Source organism: Brachycentrus maculatus, unplaced genomic scaffold (assembly GCF_059751285.1).
Source record: "Brachycentrus maculatus isolate JH-2025_06_01 unplaced genomic scaffold, ASM5975128v1 h1tg000176l, whole genome shotgun sequence".
NCBI lineage: Eukaryota > Metazoa > Arthropoda > Insecta > Trichoptera > Brachycentridae > Brachycentrus > Brachycentrus maculatus.
Genome location: NW_028280928.1, coordinates 1,816,252 through 1,835,498, shown reverse-complemented (window position 1 = coordinate 1,835,498; position 19,247 = coordinate 1,816,252). Strand labels below are relative to the sequence as shown.

At 31.2% G+C, this 19,247-nt stretch overlaps 1 protein-coding gene across 12 annotated transcripts in view; it reads right to left on the bottom strand.

The window, feature by feature from the left end:
• LOC148308110 (uncharacterized) overlaps window positions 1-19,247 on the bottom strand; it is a 595,155-nt gene that overhangs the window by 75,379 nt on the left and 500,529 nt on the right. The window contains exon 5 of one of the 12 annotated variants that reach the window (XM_088262283.1): window positions 3,823-5,540. The exons of 9 other annotated variants lie outside the window; for them this stretch is intronic. In XM_088262283.1, coding sequence (XP_088118409.1) covers window positions 5,221-5,540 — 320 coding nt within the window. In that variant the 3' untranslated portion in view covers window positions 3,823-5,220. Of the gene's footprint in view, window positions 1-3,822; window positions 5,541-15,664; window positions 16,015-18,423; window positions 18,900-19,247 lie in introns of those variants that run through there. 2 more of the 12 variants (XM_088262308.1, XM_088262305.1) reach the window with 2 other exon arrangements.

The window sequence follows — 19,247 nt, the reverse complement described above, 5'->3', positions numbered from 1 at the left end:
ACACCCACATTCCCTACAGTATCAAAGAAAATATAATAAAAGACAAATCAGATAATAAAATATTAATTTATTCAAATAAAAGATAATTGCCACAATATTCAAACAATTCACAATATTTTTATGCATTTTAACAATAAAATTTTTAAATAAAACAAAATTCATAAATAACAAAAAATGTGTGCGTACTAATTATGGTAGGTGCTATTTTATAACACGTGAATAAAATCATTATATCTTTTCGTGAAAAATAATGATTTAAAAATATATAACACAGATTCGACAACTAGTCAGAAAAAAATATATCGCTCACTCCTTTCAAGAACGTCATAAATCAAAAAACTTGATTTTTCAGGAGAACGTTTTTAATGTTAAAAAATATAATACAATGTATTAAAAATAAATATCAACCCACTTATTGAACTTTTTACTGTGCAACAGATCTTTTTAGGTAAAACCTGAAGGTTTTTTCTCTATTTGAAAAATATTTATTTTATTAAAAAAAATAATTAAATAATACCTTTTCTTCAAAATGCAAAAACAACACTTTCTGCCCTGTAGCGGGTAAATATTAAGTTAAAAATATGCCTTTTTTGCTGGGATATAGTACATTTTCTGGGCATTCCGAAAACATGCACAACTGAAAATTGACGATTTTTGATTTATGACGTTCTTGAAAGGAGTGAGCGATATGTGTGTGTGTGTGTATATATATATATATATATATATATATATATATATATATATATATATATATATATATATATATATATATATATATATATATATATATATATATATATATATATATTTATATTTATAAAACATTACAAAATATATATTCATAAACATTTACTTCGATATAGAATATTTCGGAACACTATCGGAAGTTACAAAGACGAATTTAATATCGGATTGTGATTGTGCAGGCTTTTCTACCGGTTTTTCGAAATATTCATCCCAGGAATATTTTTTAGGTTGTCTGTTTTGATATGCTAGAATTAAAAAGGGAAATATTAGTACATACAAAATAACGATTGTGACTACTAAAAATACAAATATGTAGTTTACTAATAAGAGATCTTATTACTTATAACAGATCGATCTACACAAAAACCCACGTATTTATTATGAATGTGTGAATGTTTATTTACAACATTTCGGTGTGTGTACAAATCCTTGTTCACAAATCTGGGTTTCACCGTTTAAAAGTTACATTTGGACATCTCAACAAAATATGCATTTTGAAGGAGAAATATTTTTTCCATAAAAATACGATTAAATAAAAATTGCAATAACCATTCATTAATTAAGTTGCGAGCTATTGATTATCTCGTCTTTATCATGGCCACATGTTAAGTGTTACACATATCGCTCACTCCTTTCAAGAACGTCATAAATCAAAAATCGTAAATTTTCACTTGTGCATGTTTTCGGAACGCCCAGAAAATGTACTATATCCCAGCGAAAGCGGCATATTTTTAACTTAATATTTACACGGCAGAAACTGTTGTTTTTGCATTTTGAAGAAAGTGTATTGTTTAATCATTTTTTAAAATATACTTAATATTTTTGAAATGGAGAAAAAACCTTCAGGTTTTACCTAAAAAGATCTCTTGCACAGTAAAAAGTTCAATAAGTGGCTTGATATTTATTTTTAATACATTGTATTATATTTTTAAACTTTAAAAACGTTCTCCTGAAAAAACAAGTTTTTTGATTTATGACGTTCTTGAAAGGAGTTAGCGATATGTAAAGTGATTACATAACCTGCCTATGTCAGCTCTGTTAACACCCAGGCTTCCAAATTCTTCATTTTGTCGTTAAATAAATGAATATTTATTTAATGACAAACTCATGCAAGAGTAATAATGAATAACCTCAAATTTATCATTTTATACACCTTCAACCGTTAACTGGTATTCAACGTCAGATATCTGAAAACATATGTTTTGAACATGATTATAGGGTTTCAAATTAAAACCACTGGTTTCAAGAATCAAACCAAAAGTAAATCTAAATTGTGTTACAAAGTAGATGAGTAAAACATAAATTAAAGAAACATTTTTTTATTTAATTTTATTATATGAACAAGTTTTAAATTATAAATTACGCAAAATAATATAAAATGAAGAATAAAATAAAATTTGTAGTACAATTAGAAATGGAAACATAACGAAATAAATTAATTGACGTTCAATGATTGTGCATTCCGCGGTATGATATAATTTTGTCATCTATAGTAAAAAGGATTACATTACAAACCCCGGTGCCCTTTGAACACACCCATCTGCTTTTTGAACTTTTTGTGTATTGGCATGAGTATTTGTAGTCTCCAAGAAATAAATTTCTTCTACCAGTATTAGAATAAACAAATCGGGCTGGAAAAAATATTGGTATGATTAGATCGTAAATCCCGTCAAAACGAAAACCAAAAAACGAAAAAAAGTCTGCGAAAAACGATCAAGAAACGCAAAATATACTCAGCATATGTGTCGCCTACTTTCGACATCCACCAGATCCACTTTTTAAGATTTTAAAATAATTACTCTATCGGAATGCCAATTGTGGGTTTCATTTTTTTTAAATATTCATATACTTGAAAACCCCGCAACTAAAACTCAAAAAGAGCTTTGTATTTCAAATTTTGCTATATTCATGGAACTTGCCTTCTGACCCTTATCGGCCAATCAGAGATCTGATTGTAACTATCATAAACATAAACAATAAATAATAAGTGTAAGTCCCTCTCTAAGCACAAGAGATAAGTCTCTTTATTGGATAGAACAGCGTAAAATTAAGATTTTAAAGTAGAAATGTCTAGAAAATTGATTTAATTACAAAAAACTCTTGTAATTGTATTAAATAATTAAAATATATGTACTAACGTCTCCTCTGTTCTTTGCATACTGAGAAGGCTTACTGATCGAGCGTTTTTCAACGCATTTATGCAACTAAATTTGTCAGCGTTGATTTGATTTCAATACCGACTTAATAGGTGGATAGGAACGATCCATTCGCGATAAAAATCGACTACATCAAGTAGACATGAGTTATAAAAAATAAAGAGTTTATTCGTGGAATCCTGGACGTAACATACATAAAAAGGAAGGTAGAGGAAAGACAATTGAGATGGTATGGGCATATAGGACACAGAGAACTTGAACATGTCGTGAACCAGGCAATAGAAATGGACTGACACCAGTCTGATGATGTCGGTAACGACGAAACCCGGTCGCTGGTCAAATAAAAAAGTGGAAAAGCTAAAAATATTGGTTTTAATCTAATAATAAATTAAAAATGCAATTCCATCACGAAGTGTCAGTGGATAATATAAATCTATTAGAAATGGATCTTCCTCGAAAGTTATCTAGAGGAAGACCAAAAAATTCATGGGCTCTACAGAAAGATACATGATTCGAAGGCATGGCCTAGATGACGTTATCCAGGACAGAAGGGCCTACAACCTGAGGACGAGGAGAGCTGACCCCAGCAGTATACCAAGACGATAAGTTGGGGTGTAGCCAGGAAGATGAAGTAGACATGAATCGATTTAAGAAAATGTAAATATGAAGATGTTAACAAGGACAATAAAAAAAACGATTTTATATTTTTAGAAAATATATTTTATAAATACATTTATCTCGATAGAGACAAACCAATTTAAGAGAAAAGAATAGGGTCTTAGCATTTACAGGGCTTACGACATTGGCTGTGCTAAAAATTATACTCAATCAACTTGGAAAACAATAAAAATACTGCTAATGTAAATGAACAGATCAAAGAAACCTTTAAAAAAAACAAAAGTCGTTAATTAAAAGACAATTTTTGGAAACGCAGATTTATTTACCAACATTTCATATTAATATCAAATAAATCAATAGGTCAACACCACTAGCGCAACAAAAAGGATTTCAACCAATTTTCCTATATTCTTGTATAAAAATATATAACTTCCAATTTACCATTACCGTTAATTTTAGATTGTCGAATTGTTTTAGTCTAAAACTAGGATGAATATAAAATGGAAACGTAAAACGAATAAGACTTCTTTAAATTCTTATCAATAATCATAGGTAGGTACTAAACCCAGAAAAAAACATCATTAAAAACAAATAATTAAAATATAATCTACCATTAATTTATAAAATAAAAGAGAAAATAAATGACTTAAAGATAATAACGAATAAAAATTAATGTTTATAGTTATAAACGAGTATTTTATTATTAAAATGTAAGATCCATTGAATTTTAATAATTAAGAAAATGATAATAAAAAATACCTAAATACCTCAATTTATTTTATTCGTAATTTTATTTTAACAAAATACCCAACCAACACCTTAAAAACAAATTATGAAATTTAATAATTAAATAATATATGGGCAAACCATAGCAAAAAAATATTAAGGTAATAAAAAAAACTACGGTTTTCAGATGATAAGTTTATCACGCTATTGCGTAATCAATTATTTATCACAATTTTAGCTATATGCTTATCAGTAACGAAAAAAGATTTTTTTTACTAAATGTCTAGTTAAATTCAAATATTTTAATTCCAGTAATTCAATGGTCATTGTAAAAAAAATAGTAGGATGGTTTGTAACTGTACATTTAACTGTAATTTTTAGAAAATCATTTTTATTTCTTATAAAGTTAAGAAAATCTTTAAAAAGGATACGTTAAAAATGAACTGAATATGGATTTATACAGATTTGGTTCTAAATCAATATTGAAAGAACTTATCTGCTTAAAGTTACATTTAACAGGATCTTAACATACAGGTACGTCACTACCACGGTTATACGTGAAATTCAATAGTACAAAATATCTCAAAACTTAACATTACTCAAAGCCATAGTTTTCTGCTATGAAACGCCATTATTTACATTCAATGCATGCTGTTTCATCCACATTGCTTGATTTCTGTTTCACTTTTATTCAGATTCGATGCAAGCTCATTCGGCCACATTACTTGATTTTGTATTATTTAACATTTTTATTTGCATTCGACGGAAGCTGTTTCAGCCACATCGCTTGATTTATGTTATAAAACATATTCGCATTTGATGCAAGCTGTTTCGGCATATATCTTGATTTCTGTTATAAAACATTTTAATCCGCATTTGATGCAAGCTGTTTCAGCCACATCGCTTGAATTTTTTAATATTTTTTTTAATCGCATTCGATGCAAGCTGTTTCGGCAACATTGCTTGATTTCTGTTATAAAACATTATTATCCACATTTGATGCAAGCTGTTTCGGCCACACTCCTGGATCGCCGCCATGAATACTGCGGAGGTCTTCGATGGCCCTGCACGACCAACCCGGTCGCACAGGATTTGCCGGTGGAGGATGGTCGTGTGCCCCCCTATAGAAGATAAGGTTGTCGTCGACAGTTAATGCCGACACCTGGCAACTCCTAAACCTGTCGTACATGCAACACTTCCACCAGCTCTTGCCTCCAGTCGACTTTTTACGAGTGCAAATATAACCGTCTATCATCAGTATAGTAGTTCCTGACTTCTTTTGCACGAAGAAAACTGAAAGAAAAACAGATATATCAATGATTCGTTCGAGGATCAGACATAAAGTTTACATTAAACGATACACACATATTATTTTAAAAGAAAACACTTGTTTTTTACCACTTGATTTTAATTTAGTGACAATAGTTTCAGAAGCTAAACTTTCATCTTCAGGTCTTAATGTAGTTTACATTTAGACCTGAAGATGGAAATTTAGCTTCCGAAACTATTTGTCACACAAATAAACTTATACATTAAAAACTCCTAATTGCATTCTCGGATCAGATACAGAAGCATCAAGGATTTCTGACAGACCTCTCTTGTAAAGAAATTTTATTTTATGAACTAAGTCGAATAGTGTAATGGTCAGCACGCTCGGCTACCGTTCTGGAGGTCCCGGGTTCGATTCCCAGGGGGGGGTAAAATAAATGTGAGTGATATTTTTACTGTTATATTTATTCAATATTACCCTGGACTGGTACCTGAAGCGGAGGGCTGATCACCTTTCCTTCACGTGTAAACGATCAAGATAACACTGCGTTTATATGACGCAGTGCCCTATGCACCATTGGGGTGCGGTTAAGGGTTTTATTATTATTTATTAAGTCGAGAAAATTGTTATAAAATGTTAAACAGAACAATATCCCGATTTTACTGTACACTTGCATTTGACAGATGTCAATGCCGCTGTTACTGCCAATCTAAATAAATACAAGTTTGTAAAACAACCACCAAGTATATAATTTCTTATTTACCTTGTTTATTATGTACAAGGTTTATAGATCATAATTGGATTTTGGATTGATTTTCTTCTAACCAATAAAAATAATAATCTGAGTTGGGAACAGAAGGGATAATCAAGCGTGGGCCAATCAGGAACTTCTCAGCATTTGCTTATTGCTGAGAGGAAACCGCGTAAAACTCCTCAGGAGAAGCCGGACTGTTGACCGTCGTCAACAGACCTTCCATTCCACTAGAAGAGGGTTCGGCATTTTAGGTTAATCATGGTTTATGGTACCAGTACAAATATTGCAAAAATAAAAATCATGTGTTTTGTAGGTTTTATTGATTTATCATTTTTATACAAATATGGCCAAAAGGTTCAATGTGCATCTTTATTTTTTATGAGTGTGCTCTCCTCTAACGGAGACTACTTCATTTTCTGCAGTATAAACAGCAGCGTTACACGTTTGCGATCCTTTGGAACATATCCATCGGGATGACAATCTGTTGGAAGATTTCCAGGTGTATTTGTAACTGCGATAATACAAATTTTGTTTACCAGCCGGATTAAGAACGATTATGGCTCCTAAAAAGAAGCAAAAGTTGTTAAAAAATCACTACAAGTTAGTGACCCTTTGGAACATGTCCATCGGAATTTCAATCTGTTGGAAGATTTCCAGGTGTATTTGTAACGGCGATAATACAAATTTTGTTTACCAGCCGGATTAAGAACGATTATGGCTCCTTAAAAGAAGCGAAAGTTGTTAAAAATCTCTACAAGTTAGTGACCCTTTGGAACATATCCATCGGGATGACAATCTGTTGGAAGATTTCCAGGTGTATTTGTAACTGCGATAATACAAATTTTGTTTACCAGCCGGATTAAGAACGATTATGGCTCCTAAAAAGAAGCAAAACTTGTTAAAAAATCTCTACAAGTTAGTGACCCTTTGGAACATATCCATTGGGATTTCAATCTGTTGGAAGATTTCCAGGTGTATTTGTAACTGCGATAATACAAATTTTGTTTACCAGCCGGATTAAGAACGATTATGGCTCCTAAAAAGAAGCAAAACTTGTTTAAAAAATCTCTACAAGTTAGTGACCCTTTGGAACATATCCATTGGGATTTCAATCTGTTGGAAGATTTCCAGGTGTATTTGTAACTGCGATAATACAAATTTTGTTTACCAGCCGGATTAAGAACGATTATGGCTCCTAAAAAGAAACAATTAATTAATGTTTTACTTAGTAAATACCACTATTTCTTAAAATCTACTGTGACACGTCTTTCGCTGCATTCCGCATCATTTTCAAACACTATGAATGCATCGAAATACGTGTCACAGTAGATTTTAAGAAATAGTGGTATTTACTTAGTAAAACAATAATTAAAAATGGATAGGTTTTACCACAAAGTGACTGCCGAATCAATTAATGAAAGAAAAAAATAGTTGCGAAAGAAATCTCTAAGCATAAATGCCTTGTAAAACCACTTTTTCAAACACCCTTGACTATCAAATATGATACTTTAGAATAACGCAAATACTATACGTTTATAAATATAATAAATAAAATATGACACTTTACAACAACACAAATAGAAAAACGTTATTGTCACAAGTTTTGGGGATGGTGTGAATCAGTTGTAATGGTTTTTCAATATTTATTAAAAAATACGTTAAAATGAAACACGAAAAAAAAAATTACTTGCTTATATGCAAAAGTAATAAGACTAAAACATTTTTTGAATCCGGAGAAATTTAAAGGTTTACTATATAAGTTTAATATTTTTATACGATTTTGGAAATTAAAAGTGTTTTTAAAATTTATTTTCATTTTCATTAAAAGAATGAATTTTCGTTTTCGATTTGCTTCTGATACTCGCATACAAGTATGCACAAATGCGTGTACATGTTTTTATATACATAGGTTCACATAATTCTAAATACATATTTCTTATATTTTATATATTAAAAGCATTGGTAACTTTGTGTATGGTAATAAAACACTCTCCTAATCATCCATTGTTTACTTTGTGTAATACCACTTTTAAAATTACTTATCTGTGACTACTGGTTTCGGAAAATTATTCCATCATCAGGTTATTAAAATAAAATTATCACGCCTTGACTTTTTTGAAGAAAAAAAAAAGAAACATTTTTTAATTTATGCATTTATTACAAATTCAAACAGTAAGTATCAACAACAATAACAAAATAACAAATTAACATGATTTAAAATATAACACTTAAATATATTTAAAAACATGAAAAAGTTTTTTTCTTTCAATTATTTATTTAATTCGTCACCATTCAGGTGACAAGTCACAAAAACGATTTTTACAGAAGCCACTTTTTAACAGAACAAAACAAATTTTTAAAACACATTTTTTTTGCAGAACTATCTTAAGTCACATGCAAGTTAATTTCGTTTTTATTCGCATATTGTGTTTTTTATGCTATTAATCGTACTGTGTACAAAGTTCTTGACTAAAATAAATAGCTATTTAAAAATAATGAATTTAAATATTTACAAGAAAATACTACTAAATGACTGAGAATACTCACTTTGGAAAGTTTAAACCACCTACTCAAAATTTACTTATATGCAATTAGGAAAGTTCTGCATTCACGTGATGTATTATATTAGTTTACAAACACGAAAAAAAAACAACGTTAAAGAACAAAAAACTCAATTAGTGGTCTGATAAAAGTGCCCAATTTTTAATAATCAATGCTGAGGATATCTCGCCCACGATTAGGACCATTCAAGACATTGCAAATATTGACACTCAATTATATTTTCTGGGTATTATGGTACTTGGTGAAGCAGTTTCTGAACCTCGTGTAACATAGTCTCACCTTACATATCTGACACATGGTGTACGAAGCCATTTTGCAACCAGGAAACCTGCATCTGCCTCGTTTTTCCCAAAAAGGAAAATGACTAGCACTCGAGCTTTTGCAAAGTGTTACATGAGATGCTGTTTCAATTTTTGACCAAGAATGAAGGGTGTCAGTAAAGATTGTTGATCCTGTACCTGAAAACAAAGATAAAATTTGATTGAAAAACATTCGATGCAGTAATACAATAAAAATGAATGCATTAAACTAAACAGAATACTTATTTGCAACATTTTGAGTGTGTCAAATACTTGTTCACAAAATCTGGATTATCTCCAATTACAGGAGTTATTTTCATATTATTTTTTGACATAATAATTTTTTTGAAAATAACTCCTGTAATTGGAGATAATCCAGATTTTGTGAACAAGTATTTGGACACACTCAAAATGTTGTAAATAAATTGTCTGGTCAAATTATAAACTCAAATAATAAAAGTGAAAATGGTATTTTCTGGCGTTTGTCATGTGTGTGATTATAATCCAGGATTCGGACCTCACATACTAATATAAGAGTTTCTGCTTAGTAAAAAGCTTCTTTTTATCTCACCAATAGATGTCTCTAGTGAAGTTCTACTGATTCAAGAACAAGGTTTCTAAATTGGTTCATATATACAGAACTTTGAATTTGAGTAGTGTGGTTGTCAATAATGGGTAGAATTGGTGAATGGTACACGTGTGTAAAGTGATCACTTAAACCAGCCTATGACGGTCGCCAGCCCCGTAAATGCCCAGACTTCCATATTCTTCTTCATCTTTGATGAGATGTCAAAAAATAATATAGAATACTTATTGATATTGTGACTCAACTTCCAGAGAATATATTCATTTTTTTATTTTTTTTTAATTATTCTAATACCTGACACTTGTTATACGTGGATTTTTTAAATAATACGTAGACTGACGTCATTAAAACAAAATGTACCTTATGTAGAAGTTACATCTCTGGGTCCCCTTAAAAGAATTCACCTCCCAGACGCACACACTTATCTCAACGGTGTTTCTACTTTTGGAAACAGTAACGGAACGATTCTCAGCTCCTTCGACGCACTACCCTAAAATCGGGGATCGTCTCAAATCTTCTGCATTTCAAAGTTCGTTCTTCTTTTTGAATAGAAGAAGATTTAAGATGACTCCTGGGATTGAGGCAAATGCCACGAAAGAGCTGGAGGACATCACAAAATAAGCGTTTCTGGACGGTTTTCAAAAGTAGAAACATCGTTGGGATAAATGTGTTCGTCGGGGAAGTAAATACTTTGAAAGGGACTCAGGTATATTATGTAGGTACTTCTAAATAAAGTAAATTTTCAATGACGTTAGCCTTAGTTGAACAGGCCAAGTATTTTTAAGATGAATAGAGACGTATGAAGAAATTATTCTTCTCTTTGTGCCACTCCACGCTGGAAATTATCATGGTAATTTTTACTTCATCAGCAATGGCCCTAAACCGCAAAATAGTCCAACAATGGAACCATTTTCTCAAGATCTAAAGTCTTCCTTCAATGCTGCATTTATCTTCGATTTTGACTTATACGTATTTCTCATTATTTCTCTCCCTTCCAAATAAATATGCCAAAGTACTCTACCTCTCTTTTCTTTTATGGTGTCTATAACTTTTTTTATCTTTTCCCGTACTTCTTATGATTTCTTTCTTCGTTTTGAACACCCTCAATCCATTATATTTTCAGTATTGTAACATACTATTGCTTTAATCTTCTTTGTGGTAGCTTAGGTAAAACATTTGCCTCATCGCCATAGAGAAATCAAAACAAAAAGTTATAAAATTTTCAAACTATATTTGAATTTTCATCAATTGATTAACAATGTATAAATAGATATATATATAATAGTTTCCATTGAATTCAAAATAAGTGCACATATGAATGATGGGACGAGGATTCAACTCTCTCACTTGTATTGAGAGCTGTTCTCAAATACTAGTCAGTGAAGATGAAATCCTTTTGTAGACAAAATAATGCCTTCATACGTCATAACTGAGGCGAGGCATATTTTGCTTCCCTTGGAACAGACCCACCTTGTCCGCTTACCGGTGCAATAATGCTTATAGTACTTATAATTTCCTAAATACAAGTTTGTCCTGTTATGTTCTGTCACAAACCGTGGCACTGAAAGAAATATTGTTGGTTATTAGTGAAAATATTTATTTATTTGAACTTTGTGTACAGAAAAAAAATAATACATTGGCGGACTTATTGGTAAAAAGCAATATCTTCAAACTAACCAAAAACAGACTAGTGATATTGATCAAAACGTTTGATACCACATATATAGCTGCTTGCAATCAGATTGCAAGATAGTACTTGAACATTAAAAAAAAACATAAATTACAAATTGACATTAAAAAACACATAAATTACAAAAAATGATAATTAGAGGGCAAAGGAAAAAGGGAGTTTAAGGAAGGAGGTAGAGGGAAAAACTAAGTGAGGAGGTTTGATGGACAGTCAGGATTCTAATGATAGATAGTAATGTCTCAGACGTTTCTTAAAAGTTATAACAAAATGTGCATTTTTTACAAGGAGAGGTAATTCATTCCTTAGTCTGACCGCTTGGACAGAGAACAAATTACCGAAGAATGATGTGTTATGGCGAGGAATGGAAAGTGTTCTTTCTTGGGAAGAACGAAGTGATAGACTATGATCTGAGAGGTATATAAAATTTTCAGCCAGATATTTAGGAGCATAAGGGTTATGAAGAATATTATAAAATATTATTATCATAGTTAAAAATGTATTTGTTCCTTTACTTGATAATTCAATGCAATCATATTATTTTTTGACATCTCATCAAAGATGAAGAAGAATATGGAAGTCTAGGCATTTACGGGGCTGACGACCGTCATAGGCTGGTTTAAGTGATCACTTTAAACACATTGACAACCTTAAACATTTTAAACATTATTGACAACCACACTACTTAAATTCTTGGAAGTTCTATATATATGAACCAATTTAGAAACCTTGTTCTTGAATTACTAGAACCTCACTAGAGACATCTATTGGTGAGATGTAAAGAAGCTTTTTACTAAGCAGAAACTCTTATATTAGTATGTGAGATCCGAATCCTGGATTATAATCACACACATGAGAAACGCCAGAAATTACCATTTTCATTTTTATTATCAAGCTTATAATTTGACCAGATAATTTATGCAATCGTTTATTGGGTTAATTTTTCATTAATAATTCAATAATTCAATGCAATCAATAATTCAATGCAATCGTTTATTGGGTTAATTTACAGCTAAGCTTGGATACTTTTAATAACCGGCGTTTGAGACATCAATGCAGGGGTTTGAAGAAATAAACAGTATTGATAATTAGTGAAAATACTGTAATTATAATTTTACAAATTTGCTCACGTTAAATTGCTAGCTGGCAAAATTCCATTCATACAATGAGCAATCCGGCAGTATTTCATTTCGACATTATATATATTTTAAGATATATACATATCGCTCACTCCTTTCAAGAACGTCATAAATCAAAAAACATGATTTTTCAGGAGAACGTTTTTAAAGTTTGAAAATATAATACAATGTATTAAAAATAAATATCAACCCACCTATTGAACTTTTTACTGTGCAACAGATCTTTTTAGGTAAAACCTGAAGGTTTTTTCTCCATTTGAAAAATACAAAGTGTGTTTTAAAAAAATAATTAAACAATACCTTTTCTTCAAAATGCAAAAACAACACTTTCTGCCCTGTAGCGGGTAAATATCAAGTTAAAAATATGCCACTTTTTCTGGGATATAGTACATTTTTTGGACATTCCGAAAACATGCACAAGTGAAAATTTACGATTTTTGATTTATGACGTTCTTGAAAGGAGTGAGCGATACGTGTAATTGTGTATATATCTTAAAATTTAACTAACCATCACGCCGCTTCCCCGCAGGGGTAGGCAGAGAGAATCGAACGCCACACCTCTCTGTCTTTGCAAACATTCTTCGCCTCTTCTACATTCATGCATCTCCTCATACACACCCGACGATTATTACGATTCCTGACCCGGCCGCTTTCAAGTATTTGACATACCTGATTGTGCCAGGTTTTCCCTTAAAATTTAGGGTGTCCCATAATCGAAGGTATTCTTTTTAAGGGTGTTAGGCCAGCTCATGACCAAAAAAATGAAACTATGACCTCAGTAAAAGTGTCTTAGTTTTCGAGATATTTCCACTTTTACGAACATGTCAGATGTCCCGTACATCTACGCCTTTTTTCAGTTTTTTCAGTGCCACATCTTCAAATTCTCATATTTTAGGATTCTAATTTATGTTTCAAATCCTAACTAAAGAAATAATAAAAAAAATAAAACAATAAAAAAATCTATAAAATGCATTTCCACCAAGAAATGTCAGTACAAAACTCATAAGTATATACGTATAGGAGGGGAAAACATTATTTATAATTTCACGTAATTTCCAGTCGCAGTTATGAAGTATTTTGGAGGTTCGTGTAGGTGTATGCCCTTCATACGAGTAACGGAGCCATCCTTGACGTACGCCTTTGCCGTACAGCCCTTCGAGACATGAGTAGAGCACAACCAACACTCCGCGCCGGTCATTTGTGCCTTTTGCTTGTAGTACGTAAATCGGTTGATCATAAGTAGCCTTTTTCCGCACCTAGAGGGTATATAAATACCTGAAAGGAAAATAGTCATATGAATATTTTAAGAACATTAACAATACTTGAATAAATTTTTGTATACGAGTATGTTATCTTTTCTGTATTGTATTAATGTTTTCTGTATTGTTTCTCTATGTGTATTAATGTTTATGTATAAATTGTTAGATCAAACGCAGATTTTTTGAGTCTACTAAGTTCTCAAAAAATTTGTGTTTAATTTAACAATTAATACATAAATTAAAGTGGAGTTCTAGTCATATTAATACATTAATAACATTTACCATACTTGAATACATTTTTGTATACAAGTATGTTACTTTTCCGTGTGTATTAATGTTTATATATAAATTGTTAGATCAAACGCAGATTTTTCGAGTCTACTAAGTTCTTAAAAAAATTGTGTTTAATTTAACAATTAATACATAAATTAAAGTGGAGTTCTAGTCATATTAATATATTAACGACATCAACCATACTTGAATAAATTTTTGTATACAAGTATGTTACTTTTCCGTGTGTATTAATGTTTATATATAAATTGTTAGATCAAACGCAGATTTTTTGAGTCTACTGAGTTCTCAAAAAAACTGTGTTTGATTTAACAATTAATACATAAATTTTAATTTAAAAATCCACAAATTAATTTGTGGAGTTCTAAAGATTAAACGCCGAATCAATAAAAATCTATTAATGTTGTTATTCATTATGATTTATTGTGGATTTTATATACGATCCAGAATTCTGTAACAAAAATTGAACGAAAATCGTTTTACATTATAATTCAGATATAACTTTGTTTTAAAATCACAATAAATATTTTATTATAACTTAATTACAATGTCAACCGGTTTCGAAGCTAACCGATAGACATTACAATTAACTTATAACAAAATACATATTGTGATTTTAAAACAAAGTATATTTTAATTATAAAATGGAAAATCACAAAGTTTTCGCTTCAAATATAAATTAAATTTATTAAATTTTATCATCATCATCTTCTAAAGGCAGCGCCTTGTTGTGTCAGCCACTTGTCTCTGTCAGTCGCCATCCTCTTGAGCTGCGAATAGGAGGAGACGTCCATGAGCCGCTTCAAATCCTGGAAGTATGAAGTTCTTGGGCGGCCTCTTGTTCGTTTTCCCAAGATTCTTCCTTCGAAGATGTTGCTAAGAAAGGTGCTATGTCTAATTGAGTGCCCTATTAGCTTGGCCTTCCTCTTCAAAATATGATTTATAAGCTCTCTTCTTTCTTTTACGTCCTGCAACACCTTTTCGTTGGACTTCCTTACGACCCATGATGTTTTGGTCATCTTCCTCCAAACCCACATCTCAAATGCTTCAAGCCGGTCTTTTTCGTACTTTTGGATGGTCCAGGTTTCACACCCATACAACAAAACACTCCAAACAAAAGCCTTTATGAATCCTTTTCTTACTTCAATTTTTAAATGTTTGTTTGATAGGAGGCTGTACTTTTTCATAAAAGTTTGCTTGGCTAGCGTTATCCTCTTTTTTATGTCTAGGGTACATTTATTGTTATATGTTAGCGTGCTACCCAGATAACAGAATTGATTCAACTGTTGAATTACTCTATTTCCGAGAAGTATTGTTGGATGGAGGTCAGATTGCTCTTTTTCAACGATCATTGATTTTGTTTTGGATTTTATATTATCTCAAAAATATAATACATTTTGAGTGTGTATACTTGTTCACAAATCTGTATTTTCTCCATTACGAAGTTATTTTGTACAAGTAGGAAGTAGGATTAAATAACCGGAATAAGAGAGAGGGAGTAGATCCAAAAGGGAGGGTATAATATGATGAGAGCTTAATGTTCTAAGGATATTTAGTAATGTTTAAGACGTTGAAGGTTATAAAAGTATGTAATTGTCTCCAGATTTATAAAATATATAATATCGACAAACTTAACTTAAGAAATTAAGGATCATAACATTTTTTTAGATTTTGAAAAACATCAGCATTTTACGTATACGCCTGACGAGGTAACGTGGTAGTTTCGAGGTTCGTGGTTATGGGTACCCTTCAAGTCTACAAGGGTACTATTCATCACATATGCCTTAGCAATACACCCTTTGGACACGTGAGTAGAGCATATCCAAAAGCCTACACCATTTTTCAGTTTCCTGCGCAGATAATAAGTGTAATTGTCCACCATCAACAGTCGCTTTCCTCCTCTGGACGGCATAAATAAAACTAAAATAAATAAAATTAAATGAGTAAATTATTCTTATTCCGGGCTACATCGCATATTATCGTCTTTGTAGACTGCTGGGATCAGCTCTACTCGCCCTCAGGTTGTAGGTCCTTCTGTCATAGACAACGTCACATAGGCCATGCCTTCGAATCATGTTATCTTTCTGCAGCATCCATGAATGTTTTGGTCTTCCTCTAGATATCTTTCGAGGAAGATCCATTTCTTTTGCCTCAATAATAATTAAATGAGTACATTTAAAAAAATAAAAACATAGATTGCCTCTTCGCATGAAAACTGTATAATCTCAAAAAACAGGAGAGCGTTTTAAAGGTTTAACGTGTAATATTTTAATAATAATAACGATGTTTTCGACGCTTATGTTTTATTTTGTTGCTAGATACATTATCTCTCTTTCAAAGTACGATAAAATTATACATTAATTTTGTTACATAGTAGCCGAAACGTAGGTCAGAAAAATAATCGTTTTTAGTTTTAACACTTTTCTAGATAAAATATAGCTTAATTTTTATGATTTAATTTAAACATGAATGTTTAATTAATTAAACATGATTAAATTTAACGAAAGAATTAAAATTAAAGAATTATAATTTTTATTTTTATTTTTTTTATTTTGTGTGTTATTTGTTAAATCAAACATAGATTTCTTGAGTCTACTAAGTTGTATTTTATTGTTAAAAAAAACATAAAAATTAATCTTGTGACAATTGTTTCGCCTAGTTATGACATTTTCAAACGAAAGTATGACAAAACATTTGTTTGAAAATGGCATTAATGACATTCGTTTGTAAACTATTCGAAACAATTGACACAGTATAAATATTCATGTGTTTTTAAACAATAAAATACAACTTATTAGACTCAAAAAATCTGTGTTTGATTAAACAATAAATACAAAAATTTAAATGGAAGTTCTACAAATTAAACGTCAAATCAATAAATATATATAAACATACAATATATATATTTGTTTTGATTTTGAAAAACTTCAGCATTTTACATATACGCCTGATGAGGTAACGTGGTAGTTTCGAGGTTCATGGTTATGAGCATCTTTTAGGTCCACAAGGGTACTATTCATCACATATGCCTTAGCAATACACCCTTTTGACACGTGCGTAGAACATTTCCAAAATCCCATGCCATTTTTCAGTTTCCTGCGCAGATAATAAGTGTAGTTGTTCACCATCAATAGTCGCTTTCCTCCTCTGGACGGCATAAATGAAACTGAAATAAATACAATATAATTTATATTTGAAGCAATAACAATGTGATTTTCCATTTTACAATTGAAATATAACTTGTGTCAATAACTACGTACCGAGAGATAATTTTTTAGATATACTGGAAAACATTGTCATTCCTTAAATTTATCTGTGAAGAAATAAACTAACTAACTAACTAACCATCACGCCGCTTCCCCGCAGGGGTAGGCAGAGAGAATCGAACGCCACACCACTCTGTCTTTGCAAACATTCTTTGTCTCTTCTACATTCATGCATCTCCTCATACATACCCGACGATTATTACGACTCCTGACCCGGCCGCTTTCAAGTATTTGACATACCCGATTGTGCCAAGTTTTCCTCGGTCGTCCTCTGCTTCTTTTTCCAACTACATTCGCTCCATAAATTTGTTTAACCGTTCTTTCTTCACTCATACGCTCCACATGTCCAAACCATCTCAACACACATTTCTTAATTTTATCGATAATGCTTATCTCAGCCTGTGAAGAAATATGTGTTTGAATAACACAAGATAGCAATTTTTACGAGAAATCTCCTTTTCTAAAACCGCGATATAATAATGAGCCACCAGGCTCAAAAGAATACAGAAGCATATATTGAAGAATTTTTGTAAATGATAAAAACTCAAGTATTTCTTAAAAAAATAAAACTGATAAATTTAATGGCATTATTAAGAAATATAATACATTTTGAATTAATAATTGTATGAAAACATGTATGTCTTGTAAATAATAAAAAACATATAGTACGATAAAAATTATATTGGTTTATAAATAATTGAATTACATACACATTGTACAGAAAAAAAATGAAACTAACAAATAGAAAATATATTTTGTATCTTAAAAGCATTGTTAACTTTGTGCTATGGTAATGTTACGCTCTCTTTATCATTCATCGTTCACTTTTTGTCATACCACTTTAATACTAAGTCATGACTACCGGTTTTGGAATAATCATTCCATCATCAGGTCATTATAAAATTATTATACAAAAATAAAATACTAAAGGGGAGAAAGAAGACAAATGAATCACAGTGAGAATATTTTTAAATAACCCAAAAACTAAATTTAGCTTCTAGTTCACATTTAAAAATATTCCCATTATGATTCATTTGTCTTCTTTTTCTCTTTCCAACTTTCATTTTTGTATAAATGTCAGACCGTAATAATTTTATTTAATGACCTGATAATGGAATGATTATTCCGTAACCGGTAGTCACGAATTAGTGTTTGTTAAAGTGCTATTACACAAAGTGAACGATGAATGATTAGGAGAGTGTTATAAAGGAAGTCTGTTTATTCTCTGGACATCAATTCAGGCCCTAAATCCAATATCAAAAAACACAATTTATGATATTCATATTTAGGATATTCATCCAGATATTTTAATATAATTTCCCTCTTTAGTTATGAAATATTTTGGCGGATCGTGATTATGAACTCCTTTCATACTGAGCACGGTATTGTTTAATATATGAGCTACTGCAGGGCAACCCTTAGACACCCCAGTAGAACACAGCCAACCCGCCGTTCCGTCCTTCTTTGTCCACGACTGGTAGAATGTGAAATCGTTCAGCAAGAGTAGCGGCTTTCCTTTTCTGGATGGAATAAATCTGGCTGAAAATTCATTAAAATATTAAGATATGTACAACTGGTGTCTACTTAACACATTAAGTACCAAAAGCGGGCTAGTCGGCTTTTCGCTGCCAGCAGTAAACCACCAAACACCGATTAGTCGGTTTTTCTACCCTACGTACTGGAAACAATTCTCACAATTCGTTCACTCCTTTCAAGAACGTCATAAATCAAAAATCGTCAATTTTCAGTTGTGCATGTTTTCGAAATGCCCAGAAAATGTACTATATCCCAGCAAAAGAGACATATTATTAACTTAATATTTACCCGCTACAGGGCAGAAAGTGTTGTTTTTACATTTTGAAGAAAAGGTATTGTTTAATTATTTTT